A 19,158-nucleotide genomic window follows, 5' to 3' on the forward strand; every position below is an offset into this window, starting at 1 on the left:
AAGAATGTTTCTGTCTTGTTCAATCTTAAAACATGAAACAATAAAATGAGGCCACGGAAGAACTTTAGAAGGTTATAATCAAATTGTCTTATAGTGTGTAAAAATATGGTCTATACGTTTTTTATGAACAAGATTGTGCCTTATTAATTTTTTACACTCTGCCTTTTCCTATACTAGTGCCATGTATCTAGCTTTAATAAATGGATACTTCGGGTATAATTTCATTGGCCTTATATTTAATGTTCACTTAGTTATATTTAAGAGATCAAATCTCACCTCAAACAACTTTTAATAGAGTGTTTTAATTCTATTGTCAAATTGGTGTTCATTGTATTTGATACTGCCTAAAATATCTAGACAATTAAATAGGGTGGGATATGTTTTTTATAAGGGAACTTTCATTAAAATGGTATTTGCTGGGATGAGATTTAAATAGCAGGTAAAATATTAGTTTCTACTAGTAAGAGAAAAGAACTGTCCAACTGACTTTAAACTCAATGCTTCCCAAACTTTAATGTGTATATAAATCACTTGAGTGTCTTGTTGGAATGCAGATTTTCATTCAGTAGGTATTGGGTGGGGCCCAAGTTTCTGTATTTCTAATGGAAGAAGCTCTGAGGGACAAGGTCCTAGAAAACCTGCACCATTTATAATTGTACCATGCCTAATTTTATTCCTCTGCTTGATGAGCCCCAACTTATCTTCAATGTTTTAAAAATTAATAAAATAAAACTGCAGTGAGAAAAGATGAATAAATCATTTGGTTCTATGTATTAGTTTCTATTTGTGCAAAAAAGCAAAAATACAAGTTATTCCAGCAGTTACCACATCTGGAAATATCAGACATGGATTTCATTGAAATCCTCCCTAAGACATAAATTACATATTCATTTGAAAACATACTGACTCATTTTGCCTTAACTTGACTTCTTTAGTGATGCACCAATTTTTTTTTCCTTTTGGATATTGTCAAGACTATATAATGATTAGTGGAGAAAATATGTAGATTTTTATTGGGTATTTAGGTGTTGCCCCTATTGTTTTGTAAGCAGAATTAATTTTCTGATGAACTTTTGTTTATAAAAGTATTTGAAAACATTTCTGATTATTTTTGATTGATAATTTCAATTAATCATTCAATCAAACATTCCTGATTGATAGTTTCAGTTACATATTGCAAAATTATTAGTAAAGCTACTACTAGGGTTGCCATTATAATAATCTGAACATGGCCCATGTATAGAAAACTTGTAAGTGCTTTGGAAGCATCTAAGAAACATTATTTAGGCTCTGAAAGAGTTTACAACCCATTTCAAGCCACGAGACACAGAAATATAAAAGAACACTAATGGCATAAGACTTCGTGATCTGTGGTTAAATGAGAATTACAGATATTAGGTTCACCAAAATGTCAGTCACACACAGCATGGGAGGTGGGTCTGGGGATGGAGAGGCTTCAGACTGGCAGAGGTTGAGGCAGGGGTCGAGAAAGACAATTGACAAGGAAGCTCCTCCTGATGAAGAGCGGAGCGCTTCCAGCATGAGACTTATGTGTCTGCTAGGCAGGGAGTCTTCCCAGCTCCTGCCTAGTGGGATTTGATCATAACTGCAACCCGGTACCTGTGTTGTGTTTCCCGCACCTCCTTTCTCCAAATGGGAGTTTTTATTGCACTGATGATGTTTCCACTCCACTGACGTGTGCTGGGTGCAATTTTGCGGACCTGTAAGGAGCGAATAACTGAACTGTAAGAAAGGACCAAGCATCACCTAGGCCTCCACCTCATGAGCTGCATAACTGGGTAGAAATTTGGAACTGTTTTTCTTGGAGAGAGAGAAAGTATATTCTATGTGTGAGAAGAAAGTGTCCATAAATATTTAGATTATAGCTATAATGTACCATCAGAAGACTGTTCTCCTTCTTCGCTTGTTCCTGAGTAAGAGCACTCCCAAATATTATCTAGGTACGTTGCTGTTGAAACAAAAGATGTATCATTCTAGCTTGAACTATATACATCTATACTTTTATACAAGGAAGAAATTGATATCTATCACATAAGAAATCTGGTGACCCTGTAGCTTACAATCCAAAACAATTGTATATAGGATATTTTCAAGCCCCGTTTCAGCAATTCTAAGTTGAAGTGTCATGTAAAGCAGTTCAAAAGTCGTATGCCTATCATTTCTGGTCTTCACATTACCTCTTTGAGATACGTTATTTACTAGCCTCATTTTCCAAATGAGGAAATTGAGGCTTAAAGTGGTTAAATGCCCTACTCAGGGTCACATAGGTAATCATTCAGGCAGGGCTCGAATCCATGTCTGGATCACCATTCTTTTCTTTTAGCCCTATAGCCTCTGATTTTAAGTTTATTCTGAGTTCATGCTAAGGCAATTTCATTTAAAAGGTGTGCTTTAAAATACTAAGTAGAATATGTGCCACTTGAATTTTCATTTTTTTTAACCTTTAAAAATAAGACCCATGTTTTGTTGCCATTAGATTTATGCCATTAGAGTGGGGAAAGGGTCGGTAGGGGATGGAAGAAAAAGAAAAGTTAATTATTTTTAGTGCCTGGCCATTTTCCCCACAATTAGTTTTATAAGCTGCTGCAGGGCACCTATGTCTACTTAAAGAATTAAATCCCCAGGGACCATCTATGGGTGGCTGCAGTTATTGCTAGCTTTATATCTTCAAACATAATTAATCCATAAGGTTGAACTCTTTCCTCTGAACCAGGACTCGCTTACAGAAACGCAGCTTCCTCCCCCTTTCAAGGCTGCTTGTCATGTGTTCCCCTGCTCTCAGTTGAGCCCATGAGTGTGTCTCATTGGCCAGTCATCATGGCCACTGATCCACTTAGCTCCTGGTGTTTCATGAACTTTCTGAATACTCTGCCTGGGAATTCCCATAGGGAGCCCAGGACGCTTGGAGTCTGTCACCAAACACTTTCCAGGGAAAACGGTATGAGAAGAGGAAAGGGCTGAACACCCTGGGGGCTGACAAGGCTTCCACCTTGACAGAGCTCAGCTGAGCTTCAACAATCCTCCTCTCTGTTGAGTGTGGTTTCTGTATCTTGAGTCTAGTGTCTGTAGTTTGGACTCAAATTCTCAAACTTCCTGAAATGCATCTGCCTCTTTGTGGCTACTTCCCTTTACCATTTCTTCCTCCATTCATTTCAATTAAAGGATGTGGGGTTAAAAATGAGAAGATTATTAAAATACATTTCCTCTAGAAAATTATTTGTCCCCAAATATTTGTTTTATGCTAGTTGGAAACAATATATTTCCTGGCTTCCTAAAAGGATTGGAAGCTGTCTTGGAATTAGAACTCTGAGCTCTTGAGGAAAAAAAAGTTTAAATTAAAAGTATGGGACCGGGCACGGTGGCTCATGCCTGTAATCCTAGCACTTTGGGAGGCCAAGGCGGGCAGATCATGAGGTCAGGAGATCGAGACCATCCTGGCTAACACGGTGAAACCCTGTCTCTACTAAAAAAATACAAAAAATTAGCTGGGCGTGGTGGCCGGCGCCTGTAGTCCCAGCTACTCGGGAGGCTGAGGCAGGAGGATGGCATGAACCAGGGAGGTGGGGCTTGCCAAGAGCCGAGATTGAGCCACTGCACTCCAGCCTGGGCAACAGAGCGAAACTCCATCTCAAAAAAAAAAAAAAAAAAATATGGTGTCCCGTCTCACACCTATTAGGATGACTACTCTGAAAAGCATAAAATAACAAGACTTGGCAAGGCTATAGGGAAACTGGAAGACTGTGCACTGCTGGTGGGAATGTAAAATGGGGCAGCACTGATGGAAAACAGTATACCAGTTCCTCAAACAACCGGAGCAGTTTCTCTATTAAAAATAGAATGGCCATACGATCCAACAATTTCACTTATGGCTATATATTGAAAAGAATTGAAAACAGGGTCTTGAAGAGATATTTGTTCACCCATGTTCATAACAGCGTTATGAACAATAGTCAGAAGGTGGAAGTGCCATCAACAGATGAATAAACAAATGGGACATACATATGTATATATGTATTGTATTCAGCCTTACAGTGGAAGGAAATTGTGACACATGCTACAACATGAATGAACCTTGAGGCCATCATGCTACGTAAAATAAGACAGTCACAAAAGACAAATATTGGATGGTTCCACTAAATAAGGTACCAGGTAGTCAAATTCACAGATTTAGAAAGTACAATGGTGGTTTCCAGGGCCTGGGAGGAGAAGGGAATAGGGAATTTTTATTTAATGTGTACAGAATTTTAGTTTTGCAAGATGAAAAAGTCCTAGAGATTGGTTTCACAACAATATGAGTGTAATTAATACCACTGAACTGTGTTCTTAAAAATGTTTAAAATGGCCCGGGCGCGGTGGCTCACTCCTGTAATCCCAGCACTTTGGGAGGCCCAGGCGGGCAAATCACGAGGTCAGGAGTTGGAGACCAGCCTGGCCAACATGGTGAAATCCCGTCTCTACTAAAAATACAAAAACTTAGCTGAGCGTGGTGGCGCGTGCCTGTAATCCTAGATACTCCGGAGGCTGAGTCAGGAGAATCACTTGAGCTGGGGAGGCAGAGGTTGCAGTGAGCAGAGGCCCAATGCACTCCAGCCCGGGTGACAGAGTGAGACTCCGTCTCAAAAAAAAAAAAAAAAAAAAAAAGTTTAAAATAATCAGCTTTATGTTATGTGTATTTTGCCTCAAATAAACAGTTTTTTAAGTGTGCTGCTATTTTCAGTATTACGTATTTCTTGCCAATGGCTGGGATCCTGTATTGCTAGAGACGGAGAAGATGTGGTCTGGAGCACACCTGAAGACAGGTGGAGGTTTTATAAATCTGCCAACATGTGCGAGCAGAAACAAGTGCCCTGCCAACTCATAACCACCGCATGCTGTCAGATGTTACGAGTGCTTCAGAGAGAGAGAAAAGCGTGCAAATAAGTGCTCCGTGAGGAGTGGAGGGACAGCTATAATGAGTCCATGGAGGCCCCCAGAGCCGAAAGAATGAACCGTGCGCTGGACCCCAGGCGGAAGACTCATCACAGTGCTGCGATGAGCAACCCTTCCTGATGCCGCGATGTCCTCTTTCATCACAAAGCATGGAATGAATTTTTTAATAACTTTTATTATAGTTTCAGAGGTACATGTTCAGGTTTGTTATATCGATAAATAGCGTGTTGCAGGTGTACAGATGATTTCATCACCCAGGTAATAAGCGAAGTACCCGATGAGTGTTTTTTACATCCTCGCCCTCCTCCCACCCTCACCCTCAAGTAGGCCCTGGTGTCCCGTTATTCCCTTCTTAGTGTCCGTGTGTACTCAGTGTTTAACTCCCACTTACAAGTGAGAACAACAAAGCATGGAATGAATTTTTATTCGTAGTAATCTGAGTAAAGTGCAGTTGAAGGATCTTGGAATCCTTCAGGCTTGCTTCATATTTTGTTACCATTGGATATTTGAGTCTCATTGTTTCTTCATTATAAACCTGGATTCTCAGTTTAAAAACACTAGTGTTGGCCGGGCGCGGTGGCTCACGCCTGTAATCCCAGCACTTTGGGAAGCCAAGGCGGGCAGATCACGAGGTCAGGAGATCGAGACCATCCTGGCTAACACGGTGAAACCCCGTCTCTACTAAAAATACAAAAAGTTAGCCGGGCATGGTGGTGGGTGCCTGTAGTCCCAGCTACTTGGGAGGCTGAGGCAGGAGAATGGTGTGAACCCGGGAGGCGGAGCTTGCAGTGAGCCGAGATCGCACCACTGCACTCCAGCCTGGGCGACAGAGCGAGACTCCGTCTCAAAAAAACAAAAAAGAAAAAAAAAAAAGCGAGTGTTATTTCTGAACCATATACATTCATTTATTGCTTCATTCAGAAGGTAAAGTTCAAAATGTTTGTTAATAGCCAGTAGAGAACAAAAATAACTATCTGCTATGTATGACCTAAGATATACTTTAGGTAAATAAAAGTGTACTTTTGTTGCCTTTGTTACCCTCTTATTCTGTGTTCTTATTTCCTAAAGTGGGGCACTAAAATCATGGATGTTGAGATTCAAGCAGCAGTGATTTTTCTCTGAAAATTCCAGAATTTGTTTTATATCTACAGTTTCTTACCTTTCTCTCTTTTTTAAAAGCAGTAACTTTTCCATCTTTTAATCTCTTCTCCTACCATAACCGTGATCACCTACTTACTCTTAGTGTATTTCATTCAGTTAAGAAAACGTACCTTTAAAACCTTCCGTACCCTAAGCACTGCCATAAACGCAAGGTTACAAGACATACACCCTTTTTGGAAGGAATTAGAATAAAAATGGGCAGCAAAACAAGCACGTAAACTAAAAATAGCAGAAATTCAAATTATGACTACAAATATCATTGTTGTGGAGGCATAGGGAAAACTGAATCTAAGAAGGAGAAATCATAGACATTTCCTGGTGATGGTGACTTTGGAACTAAACCTAGATGATGCCAAGGATGTTAACAACCAGTGACAAAAAAGAGATAGGAAGAAACGTGAATGAAGTGTGCTGGGAAATGGCTTCAGGGTATTGGTGAATATTAACTATAAGGAATATCAGGCCTGAAGGAAAGAATGATGAAAAACCAATGCTTACGACAAAACTTAATTATCATAAATTAGCGTGAAGGTTCAGATGATAGGCCATGGATGTAATGTGATTATGCATCCTGAACAGCTGGTATCCTGTGTGACCCCTGTAATATTTTGGAATGATTGAGGTATCTGGAAGGAATACAGTGACATGCACATATTATGGGATTGCAGTTGGAGTTGGGGGCTGGTGTTATCCTAAGAGGTATCAGAGAGTCTATGAAGCTCTGCCTGTCCTATTTCTTGGATCTTCATTGCCAAGGAGTGGGTAAAGCTCACCTGGTACATATACCCCCAATTCTTGATATGGGGACTCCAGAAAAGTCATAGCTACTGAAAAGCCTCCTGGTAAAACGAGGAATAGCAACACCAAAGGGATTGAGATTTTATGGTAAACCCCAAATAATCTAGCATAGCCAAGGTTTTTGTCTGGGAGAAAGAAAAGGGGACCAGGTTGCTGAAGACCTCAGGGGTGCTTTTCTGGGACTCAGGGCTTTTCTCCAGGAAATGGGGGAGTAGGGAGTAGGTTGAGGAGGGTGGCGTAGAGAACATGAGCTTTCCCAAGGAAACTCTGCAAGCTGTCACAATGTGCAGGGAAGAGAAATTAGAGGTAGGGAGACTGCCCTTGGCATAATAATTGAAGTGAGGATGTGTTCTATGGACAGAAACGCTGACCATGAAACAGCAATGCAGACAGACCAGGTTCCAAAGTGGAAGTGTGGGCCCCAAGGGTCTGATGTGTCTCTACTAGGGACTGATCATCTCTTGGGGACCTATCTTCAGCTATCTTTTGGGAAATAGAATCTGTGAGTTCTTAAGTATTTAACATAAAATCTTCTAAAAACTGTCCTTTCTTTTTCATATACTTGCATCCTCACCCCACCCATCAACATTATTAGATTTTATTAGGAAGTGAAAGCTCAGACATCGAGTCATTTACCAAATACATTTGTATACATTATCAGTAGAATCAGGCCTAGGATCAAAGATAAACAGAAGATGTTCCAAATGCATGAAAGAGAAAAGCTTCATCTTTATCTTTTTATTTCCAAATAAGCAGTACATTGGGATGTGCTGCTCTGTAATTGTGTCATTGTATACTTCTCAAGCGAAGAGATATTTCTATGGAGAGATTTAAGACAGTCAGGAGGAGTACCCATCCCCACCACCCACTGAAAGAGAGGGTTTCTGTGACACCTTGCTCTGCCCAAGCTAGCACATGGCCTTAGTGTAGACAGAGTAGTTCCTGGAGAGCAGGTGCAATAGTATCAGTTTCTTTGTACTGTGAGTATCAAGATGCAATCCTGGGAAACAAACATTGAGTAAATTAAATAATTGTTGGATGCTGTGTAGTATCCTAGAATTGCAGTGCCAGAAAGGATGTGAACTTCAAGTACAAATTTCTCATCTCACGTATGAATCCTTTCAACAGTATCTAGTTTCTTTAGAAAAAAAAAAAAAAGAGAGAGAGATGCCAGGTGTGGTGGCTCACATCTGTAATCCCAGCACTTTGGGAGGCTAAGGCGGGCGGATCACGAGGTCAAGAGATCAAGACCATCCTGGCCAACATGGTTAAATCCCGTCCCTACTACAAATACAAAAATTAGCTGGCATGGTGGTGCGCACCTGTGGTTCCAGCTACTTGAGAGGCTGAGGCAGGAGAATTGCTTGAACCCGGGAGGCGGAGGTTGCAGTGAGCCGAGATTGCGCCACTGTCCTCCAGCCTGGTGACGGAGTGAGACTCTATCTCAAAAAAAAAAAAAAGAGAGAGAGAGAAATCTTAGGTTTTATAGTATTTGCATAGCTGGATTAAAAAAAGTTCTTGTAGGAGACAACAATCTGCTACTGGTTAGCTTCTGCTCATTTTTTTAGGTCTATACATTGCTAATACAAAATCTAAGTCTTATTATTCAGTGTTAGTGTAGGAATGTGCAAAATCAGTTTGGAATCAGTTATGATATCAGTGGCAAGCTATGTAATGTCTATATGATATAAAGCATTTAGTTCGCTTTACCAACAGCTACAGAAAATTACAATCAAAATTCTGTATGGGACAAAACAAGTATTTTTAAACTGAGAGTTGATGAGGTTAGTTCTAGCATATGTGCCAGGCGTGGAGCAAGGAGAAGGACTCAGCGGCTGGAAGAGCTGTCACTTAGATTAACCCAAGAGACTATCTAGCTTGTCTGATTTTACATCGAAAAGCTTTCAGTTCCGTGTACTTTATACAAGAAATTTACATTTTAATCTAGGGCTGCAAAAACATTTTCAGAAAGTTCTACCATTCTAACTGGGACATAACTTTTTTCACTCAGGAAATTGTTATTTAAAATGCTAACTCCAAAAATCTGTCTGGAACTTAAGATAAAAAGATTTCATAATAAGAACAAATTATGACATAACTTATTTATTTCTGATAAAAATGAAGAAAGTTAGTTTAATTTCTATTTAGCTTACTTTAAAATCTGTGTTCATCAATACACTAATATTACACTTGCATTGTGATAGAAAACAGCATTCACCCTGAGAGATTTTACAAGTGAAAGGCATGCAGCCTTTGAAGATTCTATAACTGAAGAATGTAAGATAAAAATTAAAGGAAACTCACATATAAAAGTTGCAAACAGGCTGGGTGCAATTGTTCACACCTGTAATCCCAGCACTTTTGGAGACTAACTTGGGAGGATCACTTGAGCTCAGGAGTTCGAGACCAGCCTGGGCAACATAATGAGACTTTGTCTCTACAAGTAATTAAAAAAATAATAGTTGGGTATGGTGGCATACCCTTGTGTTCCTAGCGACTTGGGAGGCCAAGGCAGGAGGATCATGTGAGCCCAGGCACTCAAGGCTGCAGTGGGCTGTGATCATGCTGCTGCACTCCAGCCTGGGTGACAGAGCGAGACCCCATTTCAAAAACAAAAAATAAATAAAAGATGCAAACAGTAGAAAGGTATGAAACTCACTTAATCTATAAAGTTTTATGCATTTAGTAGAGTCTTTTCTTAGAAAAATTGCCCATCAAAATGAATTTCTAAATGAGTCATATTTTACAGTTTTCCATTATATAATCAGACACATTCTGATTAGTAGAAATCAACATAAAAATTAACCATTTCAAAATGTAACAGACTCAAAGTTATATTTCAAAGAAAATGATTAGTTACTATGCTTTGAAAAAATCAAATTGCTCATAAATGGTATTTGACAGAAATATATCTTACAGAAATTTTACTATATAATATTTGACTTTCATGGCTAAACTGTAGAACTAGCCCAATAATGTCAACACTAGCTGAGTACAACTAATGCTGAACCTAGCCAAAAACAAAATATTTGCTCATTTAGCTGGACTAGTAACATGTTACCACATACTTGGCATTTCTATAATACAGGGTTTTAATAGGGCTGATTAATAATTAAAACATTTCTAATAGATGTGCAAGAATTTAGTATTAACTGGATTTTTGAACTGATGTAAAGATCTTCTGGTTAATGTTGATGTCAATTTTATACATACACATATGATTACTGAATGTATATATTATATGCATATTATACATACATGTCCACGTATATTCTTTAAATATGTAATTATATATACAGAAGGGTAATTGAAATATCTACAATAGAACGGATCAACCTAGGAATAGCTCACGAATGTATCAAAAACAAAGTACTTTTATTCAGTGTTGGAGACATATAGCTTATTGCATCTTTTAAGCATTTTTGTTTGTTTTTTAACAGGTTGTTTGGTATCAAGTCAGTAATTCAAACGGACTGTTCGAGTACTTGGAAGATCATAGTGAACCCGGACCTGTCGTGGTACCACCACGCCAACCCTATCCTCCTGCTGGTGATGTACTACACTCTGGCCACTCTGATCCGCATCTGGCTGCAAGAGCCCCTTGTAAGGACAAAAACATTTTCATGATCTTGTCTGCAAAGTAACCTAGAATCTCCAGGTGAAATGATTCACTCCTGTTCTCTACTGACTAATCAATACTCTATTCCAACACAACTCTAGTGTTCTGGGTATGATGTTTTAATTCTGCAAAGAGTATTAAGTGAATATAAATACTATCAGATCAAAGACTAGCTTCCCTTTACTACCACAAACTGCTGGTAAGAATGGCAGGCAGTGAGAAGAACGGAAGACTCATTTTTGCTGATCACTTACTGTAATATGCCATGTCATACATTATCTCATTTAATAAACTAAACAACTCTGATCAATAGAATAGGTATTATACCCATTTACAGATGAGGAAAATGAGGTTAGAGATGTCAGTTTTTCTAAAATCACACATTTACTGGATGGTACAAATCAGATTCTAATCCACATTTGACAGCAAAGCTCAGTTCTTAGAGACACACACCCCTGTTATCAAGAGGACTGGTGTTTCCCAAATCTCCTCCAGCGCTCTTAGCCTGTGAAGATGGAGTGACAGCCCAGCTCTTGGTGGTGCCTGTTGCCTCCTGAGTATCCCCTTGTGAGGGATGGGGATTCGAATATTCTTCCAGCACAACTGAGGGTGTTTATTCCCTATGAAAATATGAACAAGGACACAGCATTTCTGAGGGGAGGACTGAAGCCTGGGTGGCTTCTCTTCTCTCTTTTCTCCTTCAGTGACAGAAAATATCAGCCTGCTTTTCTTTCCCCTAAATGACTGTCAGGAGCCCGGTTGCAAGGTTGCTTATTGACACATGAAGGAGACAAGCTGTGTAGACAGGGTGGCCGCACCTTTTCAGGCCCCACCTGTGGGGAACCCTACAGCTGGGGACAGTTCTCATGAGCATGGCCCAGCCTGAGTCTCTGCATTCCAGTCCCCCTCCTCCAAATCACTTCTAGCCTGGGGCCCTGCAGAAGTTCCCTACTTTCTCTGTCTGTCTTTGTACCCACAGACCATTCCCACACGTTCATCAGTCAGCCAGTCAATGAGTATTTATGGAAGGCCAACTGGGTCTGAAACTAACCTAGGGGCCGGCATAGAGCAATGACTTCAGTAGGTAGGGCCCCACTTAGAGAGCTGTACATTCTAAAAGAGAAAAATGGTCCAAGAGAAGCAAACAGGTTGTAAATCAGATAGTGACTGTAAAACTGCAGGAGGCGCATGGCTCCGGTCATCCCTGACAGAAGCGCCACCTGCAGAAATGAGGATGGTGCTGTCTTCCTCCTATGTGGTACCTCCCCCCCATGTCAGTGGCTAACAGCCATCTGTGGGATTAGGGTCTCAGAGGCCATCCTTGTTAGCAGGGTTTTTATGGATCATCTTTCTTTTAGGCCACTGATGACAGTTGTATAGTAACAAAATGATTTATGGGTGGTAAGGAATCCCAGTCATTTTGTGTTATATTTTTCTTCAGTTCTCTTCTAAAATTTGACTTTGCCGGTAGAATCATTAAAATTGTGTCCAATTCCTCCGCAAACATGCATATGTATATGTATATATTCACAAATAAAAACATGTACATAAAAAATTAAATATACATATATATTTTTTGAGATGGAGTTTCACTCTTCTTGCCCAGGCTGGAGTGCAATGGCATGATCTCGGGTCACCACAACCTCTGCCTCCTGGGTTCAAGCAATTCTCCTGCCTCAGCCTCCTGAGTAGCTGGGATTACAGGTGCCTGACACCACGCCTGGCTAATTTTTTTGTATTTTTAGTAGAGATGGGGTTTCGCCATGTTGGCCAGGCTGGCCTGGAACTCCTGAGCTCAGGTAATTCACTCGCCTTGGCCTCCCAAAGTGCTGGGATTACAGGCATGAGCCACCGCGATGGGAACTATCTCTGAACAATGTCTTACACATTATGGAAATTACTTTAAGGCTTTCTAGTTATTAAGATTTCCCAGCCCATTTGCTTTCTCTGGGATATCCCATGTCATCTCTTGGATAATGCAGTAGCTTAATGAGGGCTCCGTTATAACTTTGGGCCCGTGCGATATTCTGCTTCCACTGCCATATGCTGTCTGGCAAGCAAAGGTAGGCAGAGAAAGAGCCGGGAAGACCGTCTAGGCTATAGGCCACACAGCAACAGCAATGTTATAAATCACGAGGTCTGCAGGGGTAGTAGAGAAGGGGGCTTCAAATTATCATCAACATTTCATGTGGGCTCTATTTCAAATGGGCTGGGATGGAAGGCCCGTTGCATTGAGTCAATGAGAAAAAGAAGCTGATTATATCATAGTTCCAGGTGACCTGGTGCATTTAATGAAAAATGCCGGCCACCAAATGTGAGTGCTGAAGTAGACATCTATGAAACATGTTTGAAAAAGAGAGAGAGAAAAGTCAGTGTCGAGACTTCAGTGTAATATGTGGCCCCCACCTGGCAAATGTAATGCCCCTCCCAGGGAGTTAGGGTGCCCTGCTTAAGCGTTCTACTCTGGTGCACTGGGATCCAGACAATGAGACTAAGTCCACTCCACTCCAGTATCAGTGACGCCTGACTGCCCTTTTCACTAGGACACTTTTGTTGGGAAAACATGCTAAGGCACCGAAGCGCTTCTGTTCCTCGTATTCCTCTCTATCACCTTTCCTAGACCAGTTGTCTAATTTAGGCAAATGCCTCATATGCATAGATATGCTCTTGCTTAGTGCTGTGTGAGCTCTAGATGATTCTGCCTTCAATACATCCAGTCTTAATTGAAGATTGCCGGCAGCTGGCTTACACTGTTAACTGCGCACCTTTGTGAAGGCTCTTGGCTAAGAGCCATGTGCATCGCTGCTTTTGAGTGCAGTTGAGAATGCACGTGGAAAAGCTGTGGATATTTAACAATGGAGCATATTCTGTAATGCATGGGGCTTAGTAGAATCAGGGGACATTTAATATTGATGTACTTACCAATTACAGGGGAGCATTTTTGTCATTTTTTAAAGTGTCTTGATAAAATCCTGTATATTGTAAACATTCACTTTGAAAAGTCATCATACTGAGCCAAAATGAAAAGCTCTGTCTTGGCCACCCAGGCTGCCTAGGGAACTGCCTCAGGAAGCAAGACTGATCCTGTTTCTGTGTTTCAGGTGCAGGATGAGGGGACCAAAGAAGAGGACAAAGCCCTGGCTTGTAGCCCCATCCAAATAACAGCGGAGAGGAGGCGGAGCCTGTGGTACGCAACCCATTACCCCACTGATGAGAGAAAAGTAAGCCATGATGAAAGGGATTTCCGTTCCCTAATTTTTCTGTTTTTGTATTTTACTGTTGAATATGAGCCTTATAATATCGTATATATCATATCATATTCAGGTTGCTTGTAGTTTATAGAAACAGTGATTTAGGAGAGTTAGTACCAGAGAGGGAAACTATTTCCAAAGAAAATACCCAGGTCCCGTCAAGAACATCATTTTATATTTCCGTGCTTTCTACTGAAATCTCCTAATCTTAAAAAGAATGTTCCTATTAAAAAATAATTTTGTAATTAAAACAAACAAAAGTAGAAAAGCAATCTGTTAGCACTGGAGGGTGAAAATTTCAGTGCTGAACTATATTGCAGAAAATAATTTTACTCTGTTGGGTATTTGGTTGATTTGGGTATTTGGCAGACAATTACTTGAAAATAAATGAAGTGAGCTCATCACTTTGAGGCAAACAACGGACAATAATTGTTACCAGTGATAAAATTTAAGCATTTGAGTAAAAATTAGAATTTTTGAAAATTCATATCTGCTGAGGGCTTAAAAACTTTCCAATATTTGTGGACTTTTCTGATGAGATGAGGTGATATTTACAAATGTGCTTTTTACGCATGGCATACTGAAACTTGTCAGTATTTGGTAAAGTTCAATACCTGTAACTCACTGAAACAGCAGTTTCCGACTCACCAACACCCGACATGACAGCAAGTGGATAAATGATCCAGTCGGGGTGCATGATATGCCAATGGGTTTTAATGTAGCAGAGTACGAAAAGTTCACTGATATGGTTGCAGATTCTGCACTACAACTGACATTCAAGACTACACTGGTTGAGTCTGATCGAGTAGCAAAGACTGTCCACAGTTATTTAGACAGACTATTAAAATACCTTTTTTTTTTTTTTTTGGCAACAGAGTCTCGCTCTGTCACCCAGGCTGGAGTGCAGTGGTGTGATCTTGGCTCACTGCAACCTCTGCCTCCTGGGTTCAAGCGATTCTCCTGAATCAGCCTCCCAAGTAGCTGGGACTACAGGCACGTGCCACCACGCCTGGCTAATTTTTTTGAATTTTTAGTAGAGATGTGGTTTTGCCATGTTGCCCTGGCTGGTCTTGAACTCCTGAGCTTAGGCAATCCGCCTGCCTCGGTCTTCCAAAGTGCTAGGGTTACAGGCATAAGTCACTGTGCCCGGCACTAAAATACTTCTTTTTGACCAAATTGCATACCTATGTGAAGCCAGATTTTCTTTATCTACTTCAACCGGAACACCACATCACAACAGATTGAATACGGAAGCAGATGTGAAAATCCGGTTGTCTTTTATTAAGCTAGACATTAAATAGATATGCAAAATTATAAAACAATGACACTCTCTTCACTATTTGTTTTTAAAAAATAACTATTTAAATTATTTATACTAACACACAATGGTTTTTTTTTTAATTTTTAATGAATAAATACCTAAGTAAATAAATATTTTAAGACTACCTGGTCTGATTTCTCATATGGTAGATAATTGATAGATAGAACCCACATAAATTAAGTCTCTTTGGGACCCTCAGTGATTTTTAAGAATGCAAATGAGTACTGACCTAAAATTGTGGTAGAACCACTTGGTGTGCTAATTATTATTTGGGGGAAGCCCAAATCACCTGGTAGTAATGTATTACTAGTTAAAAAGTAGAGTCATATCATAATCATTTTGTTATAGACAGTACACAAATCTTAAAATAATCTCTAACCACATTACAAATCAATTTTTCTTTTCTTTTCTTTCTTTCTTTTTTTTTTTTTTGAGACGGAGTCTCGCTCTGTCTCCCAGGCTGGAGTGCAGTGGCGCGGTCTTAGCTCACTGCAAGCTCCGCCTCCTGGGTTCACGCCATTCTCCTGCCTCAGCCTCCCAAGTATCTGGGACTACAAGCACCCACCACCACGCCCGGCTAATTTTTTGTATTTTTAGTAGAGACGGGGTTTCACTGTGTTAGCCAGGATGGTCTCGATCTCCTGGCCTCGTGATCTGCCTGCCTTGGACTCTCAAAGTGCTGGGATTACAGGCGTGAGCTACCGCGCCGAGCCCAATTTTTCTTTATTATGAAAATTCTATTTCTTGAAACATAAATACATTCAGAATTCTGCAGATGTCTCAAAGGGGTATAAAACTAAGCGCTTATTCTTGTAGAACATAACCCTTGAAAAACATGGTAACATTTATAGACATGTGGTTGCTTATCTGCTGTATAACTAAACATTAACATCAAGAGCTGTGAAATAGTTGTCATAAACAGCAGCATCCAGCTCATTTATTTGTCCTTTTATATTTTGCATGGCAATTTTAATATACTAGCTATCAGCAAGTTAAAGAGAATGGGCTTGTGCACAGTAAAACTTTATAGATACATAAACAGTAAAATGCTTTCAGCTTCCTTACTAACATGCTTTCCCGCATTGCTTTTTGCAGCTTTTATCCATGACCCAGGATGACTACAAACCATCTGATGTTAGTATACCCTTAGAATTATCATTTATGCATGTGTAAGTGATGTAAAGGCAACAAATGGAAGTAGCTCCTTTGAGTCTATTTTAATGATCTATTAAAATTTCCATAAGCTTTTCCATTTTTGGGCATAAATTATATCTGGTAGATTGCTGTTAAAATGAGATTGAGTATAATCATACAAAATATATTTAAATTTTAAGAAGCTTTGTGGGCTTTTTAAAAAGTGTTTTGTTCTGTAGCTATGCCTATTTCATAAGTAGGAAGTTTTGCATGCCCATGGGCGCACATACACATGTGTATTGGTGGGTGTTATGTTTATCTCAAAAATTGTAAAGCCAAAGAGACAGAAGGACGCAACAGGCAATTGTACTTAGTGGTGTAGTAAGGACATAGCAACCTGCAGTCAGGCAGAGATCCCCAGAAGGTGATGCCTTAGCTGAGATCCAAGGGATGTTTGCATTAGTCCTGTGCATAGGGCATAGGCAGGACAATGTTGGACCACAGCCCAAGAAAGGTCTAGAGTCCCATATAGATGGAGGGATGGCTGAGAGGTGGACAGTAGCAAACGCTGAGGCTGGAAAGATCAGACCAAATCTTGAAGGCCTCCTTCAGCCATTTACAAGAGTTTGCTCTTCATACTGAGGACAGCAGGTGCGAAGCATGGTTTTAGGCAAAGTGCAACAAGATCAGATGCACATTTTCCTGCGATCACTCTGTGGAGACTAGAGTTGGAGAGGGAATGTACAAGATTCCCCTTACTAAAATATTTGAGCAATTGGCTAAGTTATTCAGCTTGCAATCAACTCCTCACTGTTCAGTTAGGGTGGAGGAAGGGAAGTAGGGGTATGTCTACATTGAAAACCCAGAGCTGCTGTAACAGGTGTCCCTTTCTCTGCACTCCCGGCAGGGCCTGCTGGTGACTGTGAACGGCAACCCCGTGGATTACCACACCATCCACCCAAGCCTGCCCATGGAGAACGGCCCTGGAAAAGCTGACCTCTACTCCACCCCTCAGTACCGGTGGGAGCCCTCTGATGAATCCTCAGGTAGGAGCCAGCCCTGCACTCAGGGTCGCATTTCTCCCTCATTTAGAAGCTTGGCCTCTCTCTTTTTGTTGTTGTTGCTTATTTTATTTTTTTAAAAACTGTATCCATGTCAGTATCATTAACCTCACTTCTTTAAGTTCTGCCTGCATTTTGCCCCAGCATATTGCTAGTTGTGTTCTATCCTTGTATACAAAGTAAGTGACGTAATTGGGGCAAACTTTTAAAATAAAAGGTGAAAACAGTATTTTAAACATGTCAACTTAGGTATAGCATCTATACATATGTTGGTCTTTCTTTTGGTTGATATTATAATTATGGTCAATGGTTTTCCTGGTTAATGTATGAATTTTTTTTTTTTTTTGAGACAGAGTCTCGCTCTGTCTCCCAGGCTGGAGTGCAATGGCACGACCTCAGCTCACTGCAACCTTTGCCTCCCGGGTTCACGCCATTCTCCTGCCTCAGCCTCCCGAGTAGCTGGGACTACAGGTGCCCACCACCACGCCTGGCTAATTTTTTGTATTTTAGTAGAGACTGGGTTTCACCGTGTTGCCCAGACTGGTCTCAAACTCCTGAGCTCAGGCAATCCAACCTGCCTCGGCCTCCCAAACTGCTAGGACTACAGGCGTGGGCCACCGCACCCGGCTGAGTGTTTTTTAAGAGTCCTTTTTTTGTCCATTTTTTAAAAAACGAGGTTGTCTTAACTTTTGCAAGGCTTTTTTTCTCCCTTTTCTTTCAGTTGTTTATGTTGAAGGAGAGCACTATTACTAAAGATGACAAATTGGTGGCTTGGGGCTGAGTTTCACTCTCAGATTTGATTTTTGGTCTGCACAGCATTTAAAAAAAATTTACCTAGCCATCATTTAAAAAGCTGCACCTCTGACCTAGAAATGGACACTTCTGGAATCCCTTGAAGACTATGAAGGTCTGGCAACACTAGTCCCTCACCTCTACAAAACAGCAGTTAGCTGGACCTCTATTGTCATTTCCCCTGCAAGGGACCAATTGCCTGTCACCAATCCGTAAAGACAGAATTACAAAGTGACGATAAAACTAGAGTGGATTTGCATCTCTATTTGTATGTAATTACAGCCAGAGTTCTCAGACCTTGTCCTGCCTTTAGTCAGTGGCCAGCAGCTCTCCAATTTGCATCTGTGGTACGTCACGCTTACTCCAAGGGCCTTTTCGCATAACTCTTTATCAGGTTTATTCTGATGTCTGTTCTTCATAATTCTGTATCAGTACTTCCTGGAGTTGCCCCACAGGGCTTCTTAATACTTAACTGTACAACTGGTTAGTCATATTATCTGACATTCCGCAGTAAGGTTAAATCAAGGTCAGCCACCACCCCCACCCCACCCTCACACTCAACCCATGATGACACCTGAGAGCTGCATAGCTTCAAACTCTACTGTTTCGTTCCCTGTTTCTGCTTCCTGCATGTATGTGTTTTAGTTTGCAGCTCAGGCTTAAACTGGAAAGTTCAAGGAAACACAGTGCTTTCCAGTATGCTCTTCAGAGCATGAGCACCAGAAGCAAACACACAGGGCCCAGGAGTCAGCATCTGTGGCTTCTGACGTTTGAGCTGTTGGGGTCACAGCCTAGACAACCTTCTACTTACCCATTACTTTCATGTGGACAAGTAAATTGAATTTTGAGTGCTGACACGGACAACCCAGACATACTGAAATCATAAACTGGGCTTTCAAAAGTGAAACAAAAGCTGGAAAGGTTTTAAAAATTAAATCTATATACACAAAAAGTGTCAACCAGAGAAGCAGCATGGCAGTAACTCTAAAATCCATCAGATTTGGTGTTTTCACCCCTGTCTATGATCCCAGGGACTTTTTGTATAAACCGCAGGCTCATCCAGTCCTACTG

The 19,158-nt window shown here is 40.7% G+C and overlaps 1 protein-coding gene across 4 annotated transcripts in view; it reads left to right on the top strand.

The window, feature by feature from the left end:
• The window catches only part of PIEZO2 (piezo type mechanosensitive ion channel component 2), a 478,719-nt gene that overhangs the window by 331,003 nt on the left and 128,558 nt on the right, over positions 1 to 19,158 (top strand). For all 4 annotated transcript variants that reach the window (XM_034943968.3, XM_034943967.3, XM_008959670.5 and 1 more), the window contains exons 8-11: positions 10,350 to 10,512; positions 13,630 to 13,749; positions 16,196 to 16,234; positions 17,142 to 17,280. In XM_034943968.3, coding sequence (XP_034799859.2) covers positions 10,350 to 10,512; positions 13,630 to 13,749; positions 16,196 to 16,234; positions 17,142 to 17,280 — 461 coding nt within the window. The remainder of the gene's footprint in view (positions 1 to 10,349; positions 10,513 to 13,629; positions 13,750 to 16,195; positions 16,235 to 17,141; positions 17,281 to 19,158) is intronic.

This window comes from Pan paniscus, chromosome 17 (assembly GCF_029289425.2).
Source record: "Pan paniscus chromosome 17, NHGRI_mPanPan1-v2.0_pri, whole genome shotgun sequence".
Classification (NCBI taxonomy): Eukaryota; Metazoa; Chordata; class Mammalia; order Primates; family Hominidae; genus Pan; species Pan paniscus.